The sequence below is a fragment of the Protomyctophum bolini genome (assembly GCF_963924005.1).
Source record: "Protomyctophum bolini genome assembly, chromosome: 24".
NCBI classification, from domain to species: Eukaryota; Metazoa; Chordata; class Actinopteri; order Myctophiformes; family Myctophidae; genus Protomyctophum; species Protomyctophum bolini.
In genome coordinates, this window is record NC_137885.1 from 16,489,048 (window position 1) to 16,512,504 (window position 23,457).

The window sequence follows — 23,457 nt, forward strand, 5'->3', positions numbered from 1 at the left end:
TAAAGAACATAATGTACAATTAGTGTAATATCAATAATTTGTCAATATCTAATTTGGCTGAGCAGCTGAAACACTTATCTGCCTTTATTACATGGTTAGTGCACTTTATCTTTGTAGGGCAGTATACTTATGTGGACATCTGGCTCTCGTAAGTATAGTAATGCTTTGCGCGCACACACTCATGCATGCATGCTCGCGCGCGCACGCACGCACGCGCTCACACACAGGCTGGGAGAATGGCACGTTTAGCCTGGAGTGTGAAGAGATGGTGGTCCTTCTATTGAAAAGCATGCAGCACACCGTGGCCGTGGGGCCAGACGCATGCGGTGCGGATTCTCGCCGACAAACGTCTGGGGCGCGTGACGGCGGCGAGGCTCAAGGGGGTCTCTTCACCTTGCATGCAGGGCCGTCTGGAGACGTGGCACAGACTGCCAAACACGCTGGTCTGGGACCAGCGTTACTGGTCTGGGACTCCTCCAGAACGCCTGCATTACACTTAGTTTGATGGACTAGTCCAGTGGTTCCCAAAATGGGGTCCGGGGACTTGAGTTTTCCACCCGACATAATATATCTTTGAATGAAAATGTAGATAAAAATAGCTGACGGCTGAACGAAACAGCTATAGTAGCTAAAAATAACAGGGCTAAACCTGTGAGAATAGCCAAATAAAATAGCCCATTGCTGAAAATAGCAGAACTACTAGGTCTAACAGTACACAAACAACTGGAATAAAACTACTGATAGTTGAAAATAGCAGATCTACACAAAAACTGCCGATAGCTGATAGCAGATCCACTCCGTCTATGCGGAAACGCATTGCACTCAAGCTTGCACATTGCACGCACCACTATGCACAACCAAGTATACATCACCACTATGCACAACCAAGTATACATCACGCTTGAGGTGAAACACTACATACGGTTTGTTGTAGGGCTGAACCAAACGCTTTCGGAGCCGTCTGCTAAAAAAAAACCCCGAATCACTGCATATTCTGGCATATTCCTGAATGCCGTCTGACGTCAGTATTATGCGTTTGCAGGCTATGTACGTTTTATTTCTTCATTTTCGTTTGTTCTCAGTTCTGTTTTCCAGCGCGAGCTTCAACTTGCCACTTGTTTCTATTCTGGGCGTGTGAATGGGGAGGTGTGAGATGGGTACCGCGTGTGTTTGTGTGTTTGTATGTTTGTATGTGCGTGTGTGTGTGTGTGTGCGTGCGCACGGCGTGCACGCGGGGCGTTTCATTATCGAGCGCCTCAGGGGGAGGCGTCCCACCGCTGGGTTCTTCCTCGCCGTCGAGGCTGTTGTTGTTGTTGTTGCCGTTGGTTTGCTCTTTCTTCACTTCTGAATCACAATCACATCACAGCTCTCCCTCACTACGGACCCGCCCTACCAGCCCCCTCAACCCCTCACCCAGCAAACATGTGATGAAGACTACGACTGGCAAGAGTCGACTGAGGCTCGAGAGACCGGGACTACCGTGAAGTGTTGATTTTGTCTTTTGACTATATATAACTATACGACGAAGAATGTTCGTCGATTACCTTTTTTCACTGACGAAAACTAAATAATTTTAAACTATAAGCTACGATGACAAAACTATGACAAACTGACAATTCCGTCGAACAAATATAAACTAGACTGAAATGGAGATTATAGTGGAGGAATAATGGGGGCTAGTGGAGATCCAGTAGAAGTAATTTATTTAGTAAATCCAGTAGAGGTTTATGCTTGGTTGCACTCTGAACATGGCTGATCTAGAAGCTCACAACGCATCACAAGCGACGCGTTGTGAGCTTGTAGAGTGCAACGGAGTGACGAATACATACTCTATATGAACTAGGGCATTCACTTCTACTTTTTTACTAGTTGACTAGTTGTCTAGTTTACTAGACGACTAGTTGTTTTAAAAAAGAAAAAAGGGAAATAAATATTTGTACATTTAAAAACTGTGTACATTGGTGACTATAACTATAATCTACCTGATCTTGAGGCCTACAAAATCCCACCCCTTTTATTTCTTATCAACTAGTCAACTAGTACCAACAAGGTTACTAGTCGACTAGTTGCTTAATGCCCTAATACGAACACAATAGAGGATATGCACGTGACATCATCGTACCCGAAGTTATGCGGGAACGCCTACTGAGGGCAAAAAAAAAACTTTCTGTGTGTGTGTGTGTGTGTGTGTGTGTGTGTGTGTGTGTGTGTGAGTGAGTGAGAGAGTGAGTGTGTGTAATGAGATGCAGACAAAGATAAAGAGGTATAGAGCGATTGAAAGGGAGATATCAAAATGTGGAAAAAGGGAGGAAAAAATAAAATGAGAAAAATAAAATGAGAGAGAGAGAGAGAGAGAGCGAGAGACCATGGAAGATAAACGTGAGCAGACACACACACGCAGGGCATGGTAAAATGTCAGCTCCCTCCATCTAATCTTAACCAGGCGAGGAGCAGTCGCTCCATGGTCTCTCACACACACACACACACACACACACACACACACACACGCACGCACACCCCTCAAATGTTAACAAGACACCTCAAAAATAGTCTGAGGCTCGTGCTCCCTGTGTGTACAGCCATCTCTGTATACACGCTTGTTTGCAAGACAAGTGCTCCACCCCGGCCGGCCTGCGTGCATAAATATACCACGTTACTGTATTCACAACAGAGCCACTGTTGCCACGTTCTGCGAGAGAAATACGCTATACCAAAAGAAGCGACTATAGGCCACATGAGCACTTATTCCCTCCTGTTACCTACTGGAGCCAGTGCCAACAGAATGCACGAAAAGGGCAGAGAAGAGGAGCCGCTATCCGGCCTGGTTGAACCGGAAGTGATAATCAGCCATTTTCGAGGAAGGGTTGTGGCCGTAATCTGTCAATAGAAACATTGATTTGCTAACCGTTTGGGTTTCGCAATCACACCTGTACGAAGTGAGGGGCACTCTTATCATTGTACATCATCATGACGTAAAATAGACACTATGCCTATTTGCTCAGACACTATGACTGAGCAAATTCTCCATTCATTGTCCATGGGAATTTAATGTTTGTTTAAGACAAAGTTTGTGGACGGTAACTAAAAGCTGGATGTAAGGAGGGACATTTTTATTTATGTATTTATTTTATTCTTTATTTACCCAGGGAAGTAGCTGAGCACAGGGGCTCATTTTCAGCAACGCCCTGCACATAGAAACACACAGACAGACACACACACACACACACACACACACACACACACATTAAAACCTGGGAGCTGACCAGTATACAACCACAGTCTTATACTGTTGGCCACTAAGCAGCTCCAGGGGGAGCAGTTGGGGGTTCAGTGCCTTGCTCAAGGACACTTCAGCGGTGTTGGGTGAGTGATGACATTCACTTCCCCACCCAGATTTTTCCTGCCCGTCCGGGGAATCGAACGGGCAACCTTTCGGCAACAAGGGCGCTCCTCTAACCTCCTCTAAAACTAGCAAGTAGCAACTACTCAGCAACTGGCAAGCGGCCCTCAAAAAAACCCAAACTATCTACAGCACCAAACCGGGTCTCCCGGAGGGACTCACCCGATGGGGGTCGCTGTCCAGCACCCTGCGCCGCGCCGCCTCCAGCTCCTCGTAGGATGGCGCCGCGCGGGTCTGATGGAACTCCCTCCTCAGAGCCTGGACACGCTGCTCGCTGTGGAGGAGAGGACAGAGAGACCAGGTTATGCTTCTGACCTGAGATCAGATTCTAAAAATGTCCTCTACGTCAGTCGCTCTTTGATTTTTACAAAAATAGCAGATCTACAAGCTCATGCATAGTTAGTCAGCATAGTTATTACATACTAGGCAAACGAGGCCTGTGTCAGCTCTTACAAGGACGATGCACATCACCAAGTACACACTTTCCGCAATGTGCGCCGTCTTTTCTGATTCACTGTAGGATGTTAGGTGTACGCGTGCAGTCTTTGCGTAACGGAAATAGCATATACAACAGATACAACGTGCCGCAGCACAATATGCAAGCTTTTACAAGTTGTCGTTTTCAGTAACAAAGGGTTAACAGCCACAACACACACTCAGATAACAGACAGACAGACGGGTACCACATTATTGTTTAGCTTAACTATCAGTAGCTATACGCCACTAACTGAACTAGACTTCCCAGTATAGCTTGGGGGTTAGTATAGCTCCAATACTTTCAGAATGATTTAGCCGCAAAGGAGTATATCATCTTAGTTTGTCTTTTTATACCATGTAGCTTAGTGGAGCATCAACACAAAAATAGCAGAGTGCTTAGTGCAGCTTGCCATTACAGCAGGAGAGAATTACCCTTCTCCATCTGTAGCTCTTACACCATTATGTTTTATTCAATAACTCAATGTCATAACATGTCCTCATTACCAACCACATTAGATACAAAGTGGCTTCAGGTTCAATGAAGCTAGATACTTATTTTGTAACGGACCGTTTAGTGTAGCCAAAATGCTTTTTTATAGAGAGTAACTAGTAGTAGCTTGGTTCGTTAAAATTCTGTAACCACTTTCAACCTGGCATGTCATTATAGGCAAACATCTTCAACCGTTATTAAAAAATACAACAATAACCTCATCTATAAGCTCACAACACGACGTGGAACAACACATTGTGTTGTGAGTTTGTTGGCTATACTCGTACAACAACACAATATAGGCCTTAAAGTAGAGGATAGTATTGTGTCTCAGTAAGCAGACGAAAATATCAGTACACAAGCAATGACCTAAATATGTGGCATGACTGACGCATAGATCCACCAACGGCCAAAGCTCATCATTCCGAGGCAGAAGTCACACGTTAAAGTGACAAGATTGGAAAAAATCTACGAGAGCAAATGTATTCCATGCACAGGAGATAAGGATTCGGGGTGGTGGGACAGAATTGGGGCAAGACTTCACCTATGTTCACTGGACCTTAGTGCTAGATAAGCAGCATGCACGCACGCACGCACACACGCACAAGTGACAGTAACTGTGTCTCTCAGCATGCACTGCCAGAGTGGGCCGTTTATCAGTGTTTACTAGGCACGGAGGAAACGTCACGACGTTGGCCTCGCCGTTTCAACGCATATACACAGTACTGTAGAGAGTATACATCGCTGGTCCAATGCAGTGGTACACTCCAGTACTATACTTAAATAGTACTCGGAGTATATTTGGAGTATACTTAACCACGCCACTATAATGAACCAACAGAATGCACGAAAAAAGACTGCGAAGAAGAGCCCATGAACCGTCTCCGTGAACCGGAAGCAGTCATCGGCCAGTAATAGTCAGAAACGCCAATATGCATTTTTGACTTCCACTTCATTTCTAGGAATAGCCTATTTCAATTATAGTGAACAAAGCTGACCTATACCAGCTCAATAACACGTCGTGATGTGTTGTCATCCCGGTTGGACGTATAGCGCGTGGAAGGAACACGCTATTCCAACCATTTCCTTTTCCCTGGTCTGAGAGTTATGCGGTCCCTGAGGTTGGGGGTCTATAACGACATGGCCTAACAGTGCTGCTTCTGAATTAAGTATGTTTTTTTTCTCCCATAACAACATGGCAAAAGGATAAATGAGGATGCCTCCACACACACACACACACACACACACACACACACACACACACACACACACACACACACACACACACACACACACACACACACACACACACACACACACACACACACACACACACACACACACACACACACACACACACACACACACACACACACACACACACACACACACACACACACACACACACACACACACACACACACACACACACACACACACACACACACACACACACACAAGGCAGACCTTTTCCCGATGCAAAAGATCTCCCACGCAAACTTAAAACAAAACAGGCTGGTCCGTCTTACATACTAATGGATTGACCTGCAGGCAGATATTGACTGAGAGAGAGAGAGAGAGATAGAGAGAGAGAGCTTCATTAGTCAAGAATACGGCTCATGGTTAAGCCTCTCCTTGGTGACCGTGCCTTTAATTAGCAAACCTCGCCAAGTCTGTGTGTGTGTGTGTGTGTGTGTGTGTGTGTGTGTGTGTGTGTGTGTGTGTGTTTGTGTGTGTGTGTGTGTGTGAGTGTGTGTGTGTGTGTGTGTGTGTGTGAGTGTGTGTGTGCGTGAGTGCTTGCGTGTGCGTGCATGTTCGTGCAGTGTTTTAATACTGATGCTCTCAGAGGAAGGCTGAGTCATACTGTATACGCAGCGCTGTGGCCATACATCGATATGCAAAGTGATCCCCCCCCCCATCCGCGCACACACACACACACACACACACACACACACACACACACACACACACACACACACACACACACACCAGCGCGCAACTATGTGTAAATCAGCTAATCCCTAAACCTAACCTCTAAATGTCTGAACCTAACCTGAATCTTTTCGTATCTCTAAAAATGTCCTTCAATCATAAAACTACCATTTTTGTCTGAGGATGATCCTCACATCTAGATCCACTGGGAACAGTATATAGAGAGAGACACACACACAAACACAGATAGTCACGTAGTCACATAGTCTCTCTCACACACACACACACACACACACACACACACACACAGTCACACTCTGCACTGCATTGCAGGGAGCTGTCAGGTCACGCATGCACTCAGTGTCTCCAGAGGAGTATATGCAACGTGGCAGAATGTATGGAGTCACGCTACGCTTTTTTGCATTAAAATTACAGTCAGGCCCACATTAAACTAGAGTTGTAAAATCATGCAGCCCCCCCCCCCTCTGTAATTAACAAAAATCTGCCATTTTAATTGCCGTTTTCAAGAGATTTTGGCCATTATCTCTGTAACGTTTAAATTCAATGATGACATACAGTCGCTGAATTTCAATAGTAAAACAAAAAAGCCATTTCACTATATTGAAAATAGCCATTTGCTGTAAAATCCTGTTGTATTTGTGCACGACACTGCTGCATAAATAATGCTTTCTGTGCTTAAAAAAACATTATTGGACGAATCGAAAAAGTCATCAACGGAATAATCACATCAAGTCAATAACCGCCAGTTGACTATCCGGGATGTTAATTCAACTCTGAGAAAGCCGGCTTCGACACTGCCTGCCTCCCACCAGTCATTAGAAACTCTCAAAACCAGTACACATCACCCCACGTATTAGCCTTTGTTTATATTATTTATTTACCACTTATCATCAACTATCACTCACTCGCTTAATCTCTGCTGACAACGCCTCGCACGCGCGCGCACACACACGCACGCCTTTCTCTGCAGAACCCATTAGCCAATCCCTGGGCTCGTAATTACGGGTGCCATTTTGATTGAGCGTGTGTGTCGCTCTCTCAAATGAGACAACAGTGTAATTATCTCATTACGCCGGAGCCTCCGCCATCGCTGACGACTACGCCAAATATGATCATATCAATGGGGAGAGGAGGCTGCCGAGGAGGGGGGGTTGATGGTTCCACGGCCTGCCTTGCCAAATGGTTAACAACCTGAACCCGCAGCATGACTATTTACAATTCAGCAAAGAATATCTGATCTACAAGCTCACAGCACGCAATACAGAGACATCTGAATGGAACACATGGATGCTGATCTACAAGCTATCTATTTTGGCAAAGACGTGTGGAGGGGAAAATGTGCATAGTACAACAAAAGTACAGAGCCAGGTTTTTTAAGGGGAAATATCAGGTATAGGGAGGGAAGGGCGGTGTGTGCGTGCGTGCGTATAATAACACAAACTTTTGTGTTTGTCGAAAAGTGAGAGGGGACATTACAGAGTCAGAAGACATGGTCGGTAGGATGTGAGTCAGAGAAAGAGAGAGAGTTAGAGAGAGAGAGAGAGAGAGAGAGAGAGAGAGTACATCTTGCAGTCCTCCGGTGGCGTGAGCTAGACAGTGTGAGGCCATACTAATTAGAAAGTGAGTGTGTGAGTGCAGTGAACCTGATGACTCCTCTCCTTGGCTGGCCCTATCCAACACAGCGCACACGCACGCACACACGCACACACACACAGAAAGCTGTTCCGCCGTTTTGCCCGGGCGCCCGAGGTTGCAGAAGTACACATCACGAGGCTCCGGGTAAATGTTTGGTTTTTCTGGCGTAGCACCATATACTGTAGCGCCGCAGAGGAACAGAACCTAAATTAAGGATGACGAAAACAGAGCTTGAGAGAGTGCAAGGGAGAGAACAATCTCTACATTAATACAGAAGATGAAGTGAGTAGCACGGCTTGTCTGGAGGCATTTCCGTGACACGGGGTTCAATGGTGTCAAGGTCTCCGACGCCAAGAATCGATCTGCAAGCCAACAACGTGCCGCACTGGCAGCGTGTCGCTAACTTGTAGGTCGGTTAATGTTGGCGAACACAACTGGCCTTTTGCAGAGGCGGGAAACGCAATTTATTTTTCATATCAGGTCAAGTCACTGGGGCTTGAACTCGACTCAAGTCATAAATCCGGTCGAGTCAAAGTAACGAATCGTTGTCAAGTCATGACATTTGTGACTTGAGTCCAAGTCGAATCTCGAGACCAAGTCTAGAGTTCTCACCTCTGAAAACGGTCATACAATGGAGCAGAAATTAAAGTTTAGTAAAACCTCTCAGGACTCAACATTCTCTCTCTCTCTCTCTCTCTCTCTCCTTTCATCTCATCACGTTCACAGTCTTCCAGGGGAAGTGCCTGCTGGCTAATAAAATTTGACAAGCAAAGCTAACCTTTTTTCCCTCTCCTCCCACAGGTCAGGCGCCGGCGCGTCTGTAATCAAATGTGACGGCCGTCACTGTGCACACACCTGCCATCCCTGGCCTAATGAAAATGTCCCGCCTTAAATTAGCGGGGACGGGCGCCCGGAGAAGAGCAGAGTTTGACAGGACTTGGAGGGAGCGGAGAAGGCGGGGGGCACTGCCATACCCCATTTGACATATATATAGAGCGCGTGCACACAAACACACACACACACACACACACACACACACACACACACACAGCACCGACAAAACTCATTCATACTGTAAATGCATTCTCCTGTGTGTTTCTAAGGTGGCATTTAAGTGGTGGGATATCACACACACACACACACACGTGCACACACCCATACGCATGCACGCACTCACACACAGACTTTCCAAGACACATTCGAAAATAGCAGATGTACAAGCTCGTAGCAGGACAAGAAGTAACAGGCTGTGAGCTTGTACATCTGCTCCTGTGTTTTTTCCAGAATAGCCAGCGCTAAAATCTAAAATGACACAAATGCTTTCCTGGTGGCCGATTTTTTTGCTGTGCCTTTGGCCAGGCATCGTTTATTCAACATATCCTCATGCAGCATTTAGAATATCTTACCAAAGTGAAGGTAATCGCACATAAATAACCATATTATGCTCCAAGGGGGCAAAGCTTCATGTACATTCATATTGGGAGAGACAAACCAGGCATATATATACGCCTGTGTTTGCAGAATGGTGTATGATAACATTTGTATTCCAACAGCGTGTAAAGTCACTTGAAAACAAGGCCAGCGCGCCGACAGCGCTGCTCGGATCCTGATGAAGATGAGCCCCTAACCTCGACCTTCTGTTCAATGGCCTCAATCTGAGCCTCAATTCAGAGAAAAACGCGGCCAAAGATCGTGCTTATAGTGGAAGTGGACGGCGGGGAAACATTTAATTGAACATTTAATCCTGATCTTCCCATGCATCTCCTGATCTCCCCATGCATCTCCTGATCTCCCTACATACATACTATACAAAATGTCCCTTCTTTCTGACACGTCAGTGCATCCACAGGCCACAGAAATGCTCCTCCCTACCTCAAAGTACCTCACTTTTAAACGAAGCATTTTATTCATGCTTCTTTTTTGTTTTAATGACATTGCAGTTTTTTTGCTGATGTTTAAAAATCCTTTAGCACTTTGATAGAAAACTGTCGATGGAGTTCAATGGACAGGTGGCGCCGCACCTTGAGGTTTTAACCCTCTTATGGCCACACTAATTAACAGTGGATTGTGCCTTCTACCTGCACTATTCATATGTTTAATTCCTCATGTTAATGCCAATAGAAAGATCTGTGACATTCACACTATATCTCATTCTAAGACGGTAATCCTATAGTATTATACCCAGTCCTGATGGTGGCGGTAACTTCACCATTATGCCGATTATATCATTATAATTATATAATTATAATGGAAGTGGACGGTGGAGGAAGAATTCAATTGACAGACCACAGCGGAAGCGAGTGTTGCCTAGCGTTGCCTAGGCTATTCTGAATCAATAATTAAAATTAATACTTCAGGTGTCTTTGGCAGGAAAGAGTTAAGACAGGAGTGGGCTCAAGGCATATCGGCCGGACACTCGGCCCAGTTTGAAGTTGTCCGGGTCCAATATGAGCGCACATCAGTTGGACCGCCAGTTTCGGTCAACCGGCTGTCCGACCGACTCTGCGCCGGACTATCAACTGCATTGTGTCGGCGACACGCCGGGTTTTAAAGTGGGCAGACGGACGGTTATTGGGATACGTGAACTACGGACGGACGGAGTTGTGTGCATTTCTTGTGAGATGTAGGAATGGTTAGTGTGCACACAGCAACAGTGTGGCGGGTTAGTGCGGAGTGTGTTGTTTATGTTGGTGTTAGTTGAGTTGAGTTGGTGATTTCAGCTACCTGCTGTCGACGTGAGTCGTTTTTAAATGGACTTCATGAATAAATGTGACTCAAAATACATACACACACACACACACACACACTCATCCACAGATGCACGCGTACGCTCACACATGCAAAAACAGTTTTATGCATATCCATGCACATGCTCGCGCGCACACAGACACACAGTGTGTGTCAACGTAACACGATCATGTGTGCGCGCTCCAGTCTGGAATGAAGTGTCGCTACTCCTCCTACAGTATTGTTGCTAGGATACACCGGGAAAATAAATATTAAATACAAAAACAAAATTCATGTGGGTTGTTGCGAGTTTTAGTGGCATGTCTGTGCACGCGCGTGTGTGTGTGTGCGTGCGCACGTGCATGCAGATCTATAACCTACACTCGTTGCTAGCTTGTAGATCTGTTCTTTTAGAGAGAGAGAGAGAGAGAGAGAGAGAGAGAGAGAGAGTTCAGTAATGAAGTGTCCTACTCCTCATATATGAGTGGGTGAGAGTTAAAGTGGTCTAAGAGATCTGTCAGCCCGCTAGACTGTGGCTAATTATTTCTCTCTCTCGAACGAACACACACACACACACACACACACACACACACACACACACACACACACACACACACACACACACACACACACACACACACACACACACACACACACACACACACACACACACAGTCTTTGGCTATGACACAAACATTTCATAAAATGTTGCTTTGACCTCCACTGTCCACTCCTCTCTCTCCCTCCCTCTCTCTCTTTCTCCATCTGTCATGACTTTTCGGTTCCAATCTGTCTTATCTCCCAAGTCCAATCCTCCTCCTCCTCCTCCTCCTCCTCCCCGCTCCCTCTCTCCGTGTGGATGAGAGAAGACAAGCAGTTGGATGTGGTTTTCAATTCACAAACAAGTCGAAGAGTCGAAAATGTGAAAATCCCCACCGGCTGGCTACACACAACCGGAACAACGTGGCGTGCGTTGAGTTACATTGTCAAATTTAGAACCCCACGCTCTCTCTCACTAATGGCAAAGACCAACACATTGGCCTCTATCTTCGTCCATGCTAAAGCCCTTATCCCTAAACTTATTTTATTTTTTATAGTTAAACTAGGCGATCTACATCGACACGTTGTAGATTTTGAGCTTGTAGATTTTTCAAAATAGTAAAAAAAAGGCAACATAATTTAGGGATAAGGGGTTTAGCATTAGGGGTTATTCCCGTTATGAACGATTTAAAATCGATTAATAATTTCCAAAAAAGAGAAATTCGATTTTTTTTTCTGCTTAGTTACAGTTTTCACTACTGTACATGGTGTTTGTGATATGAAATGTAAGCTTACTCTAATCACAGTAAATTCAATTCAATGCAATCTTTAAAGCAGACTCAGGGGAATCCATATCACAGTACAAAACAATACAATGACAGTAAACATCATTGCCTTCAGTCATTTTCAAGTTACTGTATAGTCAGTAGTCACTTCAGATCAGCACAGCTGTATTGCATTGTAGTATTGAATCGAGAATCATTCTGAACAGACAATCGTTTTCAATCCAGAGAATAGAGTTGAATCGAATCGTCACCCCAAGAATCAGAATCGAATCGTGGGATACCCAAAGATTCACAGCCCTAATTAGCATGAACGAAAATAGAGCCCATTCTCTATTTTTTATGATTATACTACATGGGTCTGTGAAACATCATGTGACATTTAATTGTAATTACAGATGATGATTGTGTCTTCGCAAATGCATCGATAAAAGGGTGAATTCACTCATTCATTTCTCTCTCTCACAAGTTTGTGAAACGTCTCTAAACTATTATTTCCAAACATTAAATATCCATTGAGCCATAAGACCAAAAAAAGAGGGTATTGTTCTGCGTCTGCCTCTGTGCCTCCGTGCGTGCATGCGTGTGTACTGTAGCATGTGGCCATGCTTAATGCATGAGTTTAGAGTTTTGGACGGGTAGGCGTGCATGTTAATGTGTGCTAATAGTAATGGAGCTCTATCACACACACACATACACACACACACACACACGCACACACACACGCACGCACGCTCACTCACAGGTGCACAGATGCGAGCAGCTCGGTGCATTCGCCCACACGCATGACACACCGACCCTCTCTATCGCCCACACAAATGCAGACAAACAAGCACAAAATACACACATACTGTACACACACACAGGATGCAATGACCCTCTCCCACGCACATGCAGGCACACACACACACACACACACACACACACACACACACACACACACACGCACCCGCACAGTTGGCACAGATGAGGAGTCAGACACAAGACATACTGGCATGTCTGATTGCATGCACACTCTCTTTTGCATATATGCATCTTAGGGTGCCAATCTTATGAATGCCATTTGTATTCATGTATTTTCAACCCAGTACCTATAACCTAACGCTAACCCTAAACAAAGAAAAGCTGATCTGCTATAGCTGAAAATGGGTTGAGGTTAGGCATTCACGTCACGATTATTGTGTCAGAAGTTAAGTGTGATTAACAAATATTGTTGCGAAAATATAAATATACTCAAACAAAACAGAGGTGGGGAGGAGGCTTTTGGAGGAGACATTTGGCCCTCGCACGTATAGCGCGCACACACACACACACACACACACAGAGAGAGAGAGAGAGAGAGAGAGAGGTGTCCATACCTGTCAGAGGGTGCAGGGTTGTGGCTCGGGGCGGCAGCAGCAGCGGGCGGGGGTCTGGGCTTGTTCACCTTGGCGTAGAGCCCCTCCAGGTCCTCCTGGGAGGGCTGCCGGCTGTGGGAGCCGCCTCCTCCGGGGGTCCGCGGGGAGGGGGTCCGGCTCAGCGTGGCGTGGGGCGAGCGGGAGGGCGAGGGGGGCCGGCGGAAGGCCTCGATGCGCGCGTAGTTGGGGTCCATGTCGTCGTCCTCCATGTCGGGCAGCGAGGCGGCGGACGGGCGGCGGTCGGCGGTGGCGGGGCGCACGTCGGCGTGGCGCGGCTCCGACCTGCCCCGACAGCGGTGGGGAAAGGATTCAAATGCTGTACTTTAACCCGGTTAGGCCTGACATCGACATTTAAAAAAAATGTCAGGTGCAGTACTTCGTTTAGACAGTTTTTGGTTTAGACTAGTCATTAGTCCTACAACTAGAAGTAAAAGTACTGAACATTTGAAATACTGCTTCCAAGTACAAATACCTTAAAATTGTACAGTACACCACTGCATGCCCGGGTTAACCCATTCTCGGCGGGAACCGCTTTAGGTGTTTTAACTAAGCATTATGTTATACTTTAGCTATTGAAAAATAGCAGATCTACAAGCTCATAGCGTAAAAATGAGGGGTGCATACTTAGTTTAGACTATAGTCATTGGTTAGACATGGGTTAAGTTTAGGTTTAGGGTGAGGGTTTGAGATAGGTTGTAGTTGTAGGACTAATGACTGGTCTAACCAATGACTGGTCTAAACCAAAAACTGTCTAAACTAAGTAATGCACCCAAAAATGCGGCACAAATCTTTGAATATATATTCTTTCAGAGCGAACGTTCTTATTGTTTTAGATGGAGGTGATAGTGCATGCACATCCACTCCAGCCCAGGTGGCGCAGGACAAACGGCAACACAGGATGGAAAACGTTTCCGTCACTAGGATGGAATATACTATGATAGTATAAATTTTCAAAATAGTAAAAAAAGGTGTTTAGGGGTAATGGGTTTAGCGGTGACGAAAATGGAGCCCATAGTATCTGTAACTCTGAGAGCGTACGAAATGGAACCAAATGGACCCTTCTGGGTCTGTAACTCTGAGAGTGCATACAAATGGAACAAAACTGGAGGCAGCGAGGTGGATTCAACCCACTACTAGACTGTGATGATGGACAATTAGTTGCACCTGCAGCAAGCAGGCTTATCCTATCTAATCTAATGTTATCATACCTGACTGCATCTTCAGTGTTCCTGTCCAGCTCCTCTTCATTCAGAGCCTCCAGTTTGTTTTGGGGCGTTTTGGTCGCCTCCTTGCCTTTGTCCTCCTTCTTCTTACCAACAAACCTGTGCACGCACACACACACACACACACACACACACACACACACACACACACACACACACACACACACACACACACACACACACACACACACACACACACACACACACACACACACACACACACACACACACACACACACACACACACACACACACACAGCGTAGAGAGATAGACAAAAAATAGATATTCAGTTGAGTAATTGTGGTACTGTACATAATGTAAGTTAATGATGAGCAATCCCAAGCATCTTTATAAATTATTACTGCTGCCGTGGGGAAAACATATCAGAGCAGAAAAGGAATCTGTGTCGTTCTTCCTTTCCTGAAGAAGAGACAGCTAATATAGTGAACGTAATGGTTTTCAGCACAGTTCATTCTGAGAGACACATGAACTGGGTTGGAAGAGAGAGGTTCCACATCTATGATGAAACAACAGTGTGTGCGCGGTAATGACAGCTGCCTGGGTGCATGAAAGCTTTGTGTGCGCGCACGCACACGCGCACACACACACGCGCACACACAATTATACTTGCGAGGACATCGGTCATTTTAAGACGGCGACTCTATGAATGCCATTCCCATTTAAATTCCCATATTATGCCGAAAAATAGCAGATCTACAGGCACACAACGTGTCCCGCTGCGATGTGTTGCCCAACCTCAAAAAATGTTTAATCGTAAACCCAAACTGAACCCAATCCTAATGGATTTGTATGTATTTATGTTACCACAAAACAGACATTTCTCTCGCGAGGACCAGGAAAAATGGTCCTATGGTCTATTGCACAAATTCTACTATACTTCTGGGGACATTTTGGTCCTCACATATGGTGTGTTCATAATCATAAGAGGCTGTGCCTGCCCTGAACGCTGGTTGCTTAATGGCGGGTTATATTCTTGTGGGTGTAATTTCACTGTGTGCACGCGTGCGTGTTATCGCGCCGGCCAACGCGTGCCAAAATCAGATGACAATATTCCTGAGACAGCCCCTCTAATATCTAGCTGTTATCGTCGCCGACATGTTCCGACATGTCTTCATAATTTCCATCATCCCGTACAGCATTGCGCCGTCTCTCCTGCAGCCCTTGATGTTCAAACATGTGGAACGTGGACGTTGCTCCACATTAGCCGCCATCGATCCGTCGCTGTGATGAAACCCCTCTCGTTGTTGCTTCTCCTTCGACAACCATCTCCCTCCTGCCTCTTCAAGCCCGGCTTGTACTTACGTCGTGGAAAGTAACTAAGTACATTTACTTAACCCATTTAGGCCTGACCTTGACATTTTAAAAACGATCTTCTAAATCCTCTAAATAAATATTTTCACAAATGTTTTGAAAATAGCAGACCTACAAACTCGTAGCGTGCCACTCGGTGTCGCGCTATGAGCTTGAGGTCCCACCCAAAATGGGTTAAGTACTGTACTTATGTACAATTTTGAGGTATGTGTACTTTACTTGAGTATTTCCAATTTTCAACACTTTTACTTCTACTCCACTACATCTCGGGTATACAAACATTGTACTTTTACTCCACTACATTAATTTGAATTTGAAATTTGAAACGACGTCGTCACAAAGCTGGAAAAAAACAGACGATATATTATGCTCTTTGCGGATGCTATTTTCGGCATGCGACGCAGAGCATAAATGAGGCCTTAGCCTCCTCTTCCTCAGATCTCTGTCCCTCGTCCCCGGAGCGCCCCGCTGGGCTAATCTAAATGCATGTGTTTATCCCATTAACAGCCAGGCGGCTGGGTTTGGGGGCATGCTAGCCGGACGGATGGCGGTCTGAATGGTGGGGTGCATACAGTACGTTGGTTAGACATACTAACAGTCCGACAGGCAATAGTTCCACAACACCATCACTCCCGACATGCGCTGCGCGTTACAACCAACACGTGCTGCGGGTTAAAATTCACCCGTGACTGTAAGTACAGTACGTCGGGCCAAACACATTGTGTTATGAAACATAACAAAAAGTTTACCTAACTACTGTATGCTTCTCCAGGGAAAACATACACATGTACATGTGTTATTATTTTTGACTCTGTGATTGCCCTTTCTTGCACTCTCTATTCTATCCCTTTGTTTGCTGTTCTTGACTGTGTTTCCGTTGTTTTGAATGTTATGTTATCTATGCTGCTGCATTGTCTGAAGGAAGCCAAACAAAAACTACAAATGCACTCTTATTGAGCTGCCAACTTGCGCCATAAATGGCCTACATAGCCGGCCACATTACTTGCATGCTCTGCTTGCGCAAGTAATACGTATAGAGCAACACATCATATCACTTCCAAGACGGCAAACGGCTGCCTCTTTGGGACCGATGGACCGATCAAACATTTAAAAGAAAGTGACTTTAAAGTTGTATTCTCTACGACACATGTTGACTAGGGAGGATACGATTCTGTAACTATTGGGACATAAGACCGTTTGACTGGAAACTGGAAGGATAACCCCCCTTCCACTCACCCCTTTGTCATTTGGTCACATTTGGCCCAAGAAGTCATAATGTGCATTTTGGGGAACCTTGACCCTAGATTAGATGCTAGAAACCTCCCGTTGTACCATAGCGACCACCTATTAGATCCTATCACCCACCATTTTCCAATCCAATGCAATCCACTTGATTTATAAAGCACATTTAAAACAACATTTAAAACAAAGTGCTGTACACAAAATAAACTAAACTAAAATACCAAGGGCGAAAACACCAATGCATATGAGCAACATAAAGACATTAATCAGTATGTTCCAACGCCAGGGAGTACAAGTTTTCAGACGTGATTTAACCCATTTAGGCCTGACATCGAAATTTAAAACATGTTAAATCATGACAGTGTTCTGAAATTCCCGTTTCTATATCAGTGGTGCTCAATAATCCCCGGGATTTTAGCTTTGATTTAGGGATCATAAGAAGTGACTAGTCAGTCGACCCCAGGACCCTTGTTGATTCTTTGGGAGCTACACGTTCCTATATGTAGAAAGGTGCCAACCCATTTACAAACTTAAAAACAAACATTAAAACCTTGAACTCTAGATCCTGGAGTGCACAGGGAGCCAGTGGCGATCGACCGATGCAGGATTGGGTAACGCCAAAGTATAAATTGCATTACAGCAGTCGAGTCGGGTTGAAATAAAAGCACGTATAAGACTTGACTTTCGCTAACAGCCTCAGCTGATAAAAGCTGAACAGAATTGATCTGTTTGTCAAACTTAAAAATAACTAATCTAATTTGACACCAAGGTTTGTGACCACCAGGTTTAACAAAATGGCTGCAGTAACCACGTCGTTACCATAGCAACCACCTCTTTACCATAGCAAACACAGCATTTGTGCCTAGCAACCATTTCCGACCACCTTCGGGCACTCTATCAACAACCTATTTCAACCTATTATTTAAACTAATTTGTCTCGCTTGATTCACACACTGTGTCAACCTGTTCCATGCAAATTAATTCACAGAACACAACTAGTTTAATCTATTTTCTTTAATAAGAATTTTGGGAAAAGCCTCCAGAGGGACAGTGAGCTGCAGGCATTCTTTTCTAGTTGCACATTATTAGAGTATAGTCACTCATTGTTTTAGTTCGGAATTAATTTCCGAGTGGGTTGAATTAGAGTGACGTTAAAACTCCTCACTTGGCTGGGGAACCAAAGCCCCCCTCAGGGACCCCTGAGGGTCCCAGGACCCTACTTTTAATAGCCACTGCTGTGTGGCTTCAGGTGGAGAGAATGTTTTGCAGAATGGCAGATAAAATAGGACAGGGGAATTTTGTTTAAAATATATTACATTATTAATTATAGGGTGATATGACCCACAAAAGTAATACTAAATAAATATAATAAATACTGAAAGCGTAAAAATGTATCCATGTTGTAACTTTCTGTTAATTTAGCTTTTTTAACATTCTTAGTGTTGATTTAACCAAGGGACATTTCACTGCTGGCAGAAACTGCAGTCACTCAATGTTAATAGTATAGTAGATAGCAAAAGTTGAAATGTGCACCCGATATGGCCAGCTTGCTGAATTCCTACAATGCCCATAATGCTTCAGTGCACTTCCCCTCCTTGTGGAGAGGGGAGGAGGCTGCATGGAGGTGTGACTTTGTAGTCCAGGAAGGAAGTGAGACCACATTTTCAAGACAGGTTTTTTTGTTCATGAACATGGTGAAGGTGTCATGACTAAAATATCAAGAAAAAAAACATATTACACACATTCAAAAACCCAGGAAAGTGTGTCTTGTGTCCTAAATATCATTAAAATGAGTTCAAATAGGTTGCTGCTGAGAAGAGCAATGAGCAGATCTATCTATCTGTCTATCCAAATAATGCGATTATTGAAAATGTCAGACGACATTCCCGTTTCATTATTTGACAGAATTTCTCTTTTGTTCTCTCTCACACACACACACACACACACACACACACACACACACACACACACACACAAGTGCCTTAATCAAGCATCCATTGGGAGGGCAGAGGTCCACAGTTGGACCCATCATTATGTCTGCATTAATTAGAAAGGTAGGAAAAAAGGGAAAAGAAAAAAAAACCTTTTTCCTTTTCTCTCATTGCCATGTGGGAGTGGGAGGGAGGTGGGGGGTGGGGGTTCCCAATTAGAGACATGTACCTGCCAGAAGGATAGAGATCCCCCCCACCCCCTTCCTCCCATTTCTTCCCATTATCTTATGTTCTTCTTTCTTTTATTTTCTAAAACGTCCTTTCTTTCTCCTGCCGTGGCGAGCACACTGCTTTGCTAATGATGTCACCTCGCTTCCATTTCTCCCTCCCTCTCTCTCTCTCTCTCTCTCTCTCTGTCTCTCTCTGTCTCTCTCTCATATTCTGTTCTCTCCACACCAACACTGGGTTTTTTTTTCATGCTTTTTGCCTTTTTATTCTTTTTTCCAAACCACCTTTGTTTCTTTCCGGGTACACTTTCTCTTAGTTTACAATTAGATTTTTTCTGGTTAGGGTTAGGGTTAGAAAGTGCACGAGGAAATTACGTGAACTCTGGTGACCAAACGGCGGGGTAAATGGCCACCTAAATAAGAGTGCATGCAAGGGAGACAATTTAGTGATGCTAGGATCCTCTGGAACTATACAGTATAGGATTACCAGACGTAGCATCTGCCTAAACTAGTGGTCCACAGTCTTTGTTTATTTCAAGGATGCTCAGTTTGGTGAGAGCAGCCCCCGGCAAAGACCCAATAATTGATGTATTTGGCCACTAACCCCCCCGCAGCACACACTAGTACACAGAAAATGAAATAAAACCTGTCTTCTAACTTCGAGCCTGCGATGGAAGGTGGGGAGGGGGTTGGCGGGATGTTCTAGGGAGCCCCTCTCTCTTTCATAAAGTCTGACTGTCAGTTAATTTCCTGTTTGCTTCTGGCTCGCCCAGCACATCGCACGCGCACACACACACACACACACACACACACACACACAGTCATGCATACACAGGCATATATAAACTGTATATATAAATAATATATTATATAAATAATAAATAATATTTTTTCCATCAATGCTCAGACACACACAGACGGAAGCAACACACACACACACACACACACACACACACACACACACACACACACACACACACACACACACACACACACACACACACACACACACACACACACACACACACACACACACACACACACACACACACACACACACACACAGTATAGCAGGGGTCCCCAAGAAGGGGACATCTCATTAACTTCACATTATCTACCTACAAAATTCCTCCATCACACTCTCATTAGGGGAGGGGGAGAGAGAGAGAGAGAGAGAGAGAGAGAGAGAGAGAGAGAGAGAAGGGAGGGGATCCGCCTTGGTGATTCAGCGTGCCAGCTATGTGTCCCTTTTAATATGGTCCCCACTGTCACTGAGGCCTGGTGGGGAAACATTATTGCTGTGTCGCCGTCATCATTAGCCCACCACTGTCAACCCCCCCCCCCCCCAGCGTGGCAGCAGGGGGCAGTGTGGCGCGCATGTGTGTGTGTGTGTGTGTGTGTGTGTGTGTGTGTTATGCCAGGTCACCTGCAAAGGCCTGCCCACAGTGTAGATTAGCCAGTGTGTTAGCCAGCGTGGCCAGTGTTTGTGGGAGAAACAAACAGCAAGGTCTAACAAGCGCAAAAGGAGCGACTACACTCGTCCGACTATAGCAGCTTGCATTGGGATGCGTCGTGACCTTGTAGACGTGCCATTTAAAAGAAAAAAAAAGTGAACACAGATCTTGTATACAATCTGGTACAAAATACATTAATTAATGTGGTGGCCCTTGAAAATGTTTGAGAGCGACTGCTTTAAAACATCCTTAGACAGCAAGCAAACAGAAGAAAAAAAACAACCCCAAAGTTATGCTTATAAAAAGCGGACATGGGAACAGGGATGTTAATAGTGGTTCATGGGAACAGTGATGTTAATAGTGGTTCATGGGAACAGTGATGTTAATAGTGGTTCATGGGAACAGTGATGTTAATAGTGGTTCATGGGAACAGTGATGTTAATAGTGGTTCATGGAACAGTGATGTTAATAGTGGTTCATGGAACAGTGATGTTAATAGTGGTTCATGGGAACAGTGATGTTAATAGTGGTTCATGGGAACAGTGATGTTAATAGTGGTTCATGGAACAGTGATGTTAATAGTGGTTCATGGAACAGTGATGTACATTTTGTACATAATACGTCCTGAAACGTCATAAGGATTGGAACCGTCGACCGAGAGGTGCCTTAGACGTCTGTGGACGTCCTAGCGACGTCCAAACGACGCGGGGCGAGATAATAATATTCAGAATAATTACTTTTTTTTTTTTTGGCATTTCGCTTTTCGCTTGCCGTATGCTAACGCTCTGTGAAACTATTAGCTTGTCATTGACTCCCATGTTAGCGCGGCGGAAAGAATGACTCGTATCTCCTCATCCAGGGCGCTCTCCGTGGTGATGAATGGATCGATATGCTGGCGCTGCGTTTCTGCTCCTCATCCGTCTCTCCCGCAAAATATGAACTCTTTTTGGAGCGTATATAAATATATTAAGATGATCGGAGATTGTGATGGCACTTTGTCAGTCAACTTTTTTAAGAAAGTATTTCCGGTTCATGGCTTTCAAAATAAAGCGATCACTACTCTGGCGATTACTCTGGCGCAAGCATCGCCTTTATTTTGATGCAGTTCCGGTACTAAATGTGTTAGTGGTTCATGGGAACAGTGATGTTAATAGTGGTTCATGGGAACAGTGATGTTAATAGTGGTTCATGGGAACAGTGATGTTAATAGTGGTTCATGGAACAGTGATGTTAATAGTGGTTCATGGAACAGTGATGTTAATAGTGGTTCATGGGAACAGTGATGTTAATAGTGGTTCATGGGAACAGTGATGTTAATAGTGGTTCATGGAACAGTGATGTTAATAGTGGTTCATGGAACAGTGATGTTAATAGTGGTTCATGGGAACAGTGATGTTAATAGTGGTTCATGGAACAGTGATGTTAATAGTGGTTCATGGGAACAGTGATGTTAATAGTGGTTCATGGAACAGTGATGTTAATAGTGGTTCATGGAACAGTGATGTTAATAGTGGTTCATGGAACAGTGATGTTAATAGTGGTTCATGGAACAGTGATGTTAATAGTGGTTCATGGAACAGTGATGTTAATAGTGGTTCATGGAACAGTGATGTTAATAGTGGTTCATGGGAACAGTGATGTTAATAGTGGTTCATGGAACAGTGATGTTAATAGTGGTTCATGGAACAGTGATGTTAATAGTGGTTCATGGGAACAGTGATGTTAATAGTGGTTCATGGAACAGTGATGTTAATAGTGGTTCATGGGAACAGTGATGTTAATAGTGGTTCATGGAACAGTGATGTTAATAGTGGTTCATGGAACAGTGATGTTAATAGTGGTTCATGGAACAGTGATGTTAATAGTGATTCATGGGAACAGTGATGTTAATAGTGGTTCATGGAACAGTGATGTTAATAGTGGTTCATGGAACAGTGATGTTAATAGTGGTTCATGGGAACAGTGATGTTAATAGTGGTTCATGGGACAGTGATGTTAATAGTGGTTCATGGAACAGTGATGTTAATATGTGGTTCATGGGAACAGTGATGTTAATAGTGGTTCATGGAACAGTGATTGTTAATAGTGGTTCATGGAACAGTGATGTTAATAGTGGTTCATGGGAACAGTGATGTTAATAGTGGTTCATGGGAACAGTGATGTTAATAGTGGTTCATGGAACAGTGATGTTAATAGTGGTTCATGGGAACAGTGGATGTTAATAGTGGTTCATGGGAACAGTGATGTTAATAGTGGTTCATGGAACAGTGATGTTAATAGTGGTTTCGGTTTGCAAATCGAAAATGATTGAAACACTTGCATGTGTGAAACATGTTAGACGACATGTACAAGTAAAAACATGCACACGAGCATTGCATGCAAACTGTGTTCTTCAAGCAGCTTAACTAAATACTAGTATTATTGTGTAAAAAAATAAAAACCATAGAGGCTTGTACACACACACACACACACACACACACACACACACACACACACACACACACACACACACACACACACACACGACACACACACACACACACACACACACACACACACAACACACACACACACACACACACACACACACACACACACACACACACAGGACTACGGATAATAACAGCCAACACATGGGAGCAATCT

General features: G+C 44.5%; 1 protein-coding gene across 1 annotated transcript in view; it reads right to left on the reverse strand.

Moving 5' to 3' along the window:
* Positions 1 to 23,457, reverse strand: part of LOC308311672 (partitioning defective 3 homolog B-like) — a 201,851-nt gene that overhangs the window by 46,095 nt on the left and 132,299 nt on the right. The window contains exons 21-23 of the mRNA XM_080758462.1: positions 14,610 to 14,723; positions 13,363 to 13,683; positions 3,563 to 3,674 (exon numbers count right to left, since the gene is read on the reverse strand). Of these exons, the coding sequence (XP_080614588.1) occupies positions 3,563 to 3,674; positions 13,363 to 13,683; positions 14,610 to 14,723 (547 nt within the window). The remainder of the gene's footprint in view (positions 1 to 3,562; positions 3,675 to 13,362; positions 13,684 to 14,609; positions 14,724 to 23,457) is intronic.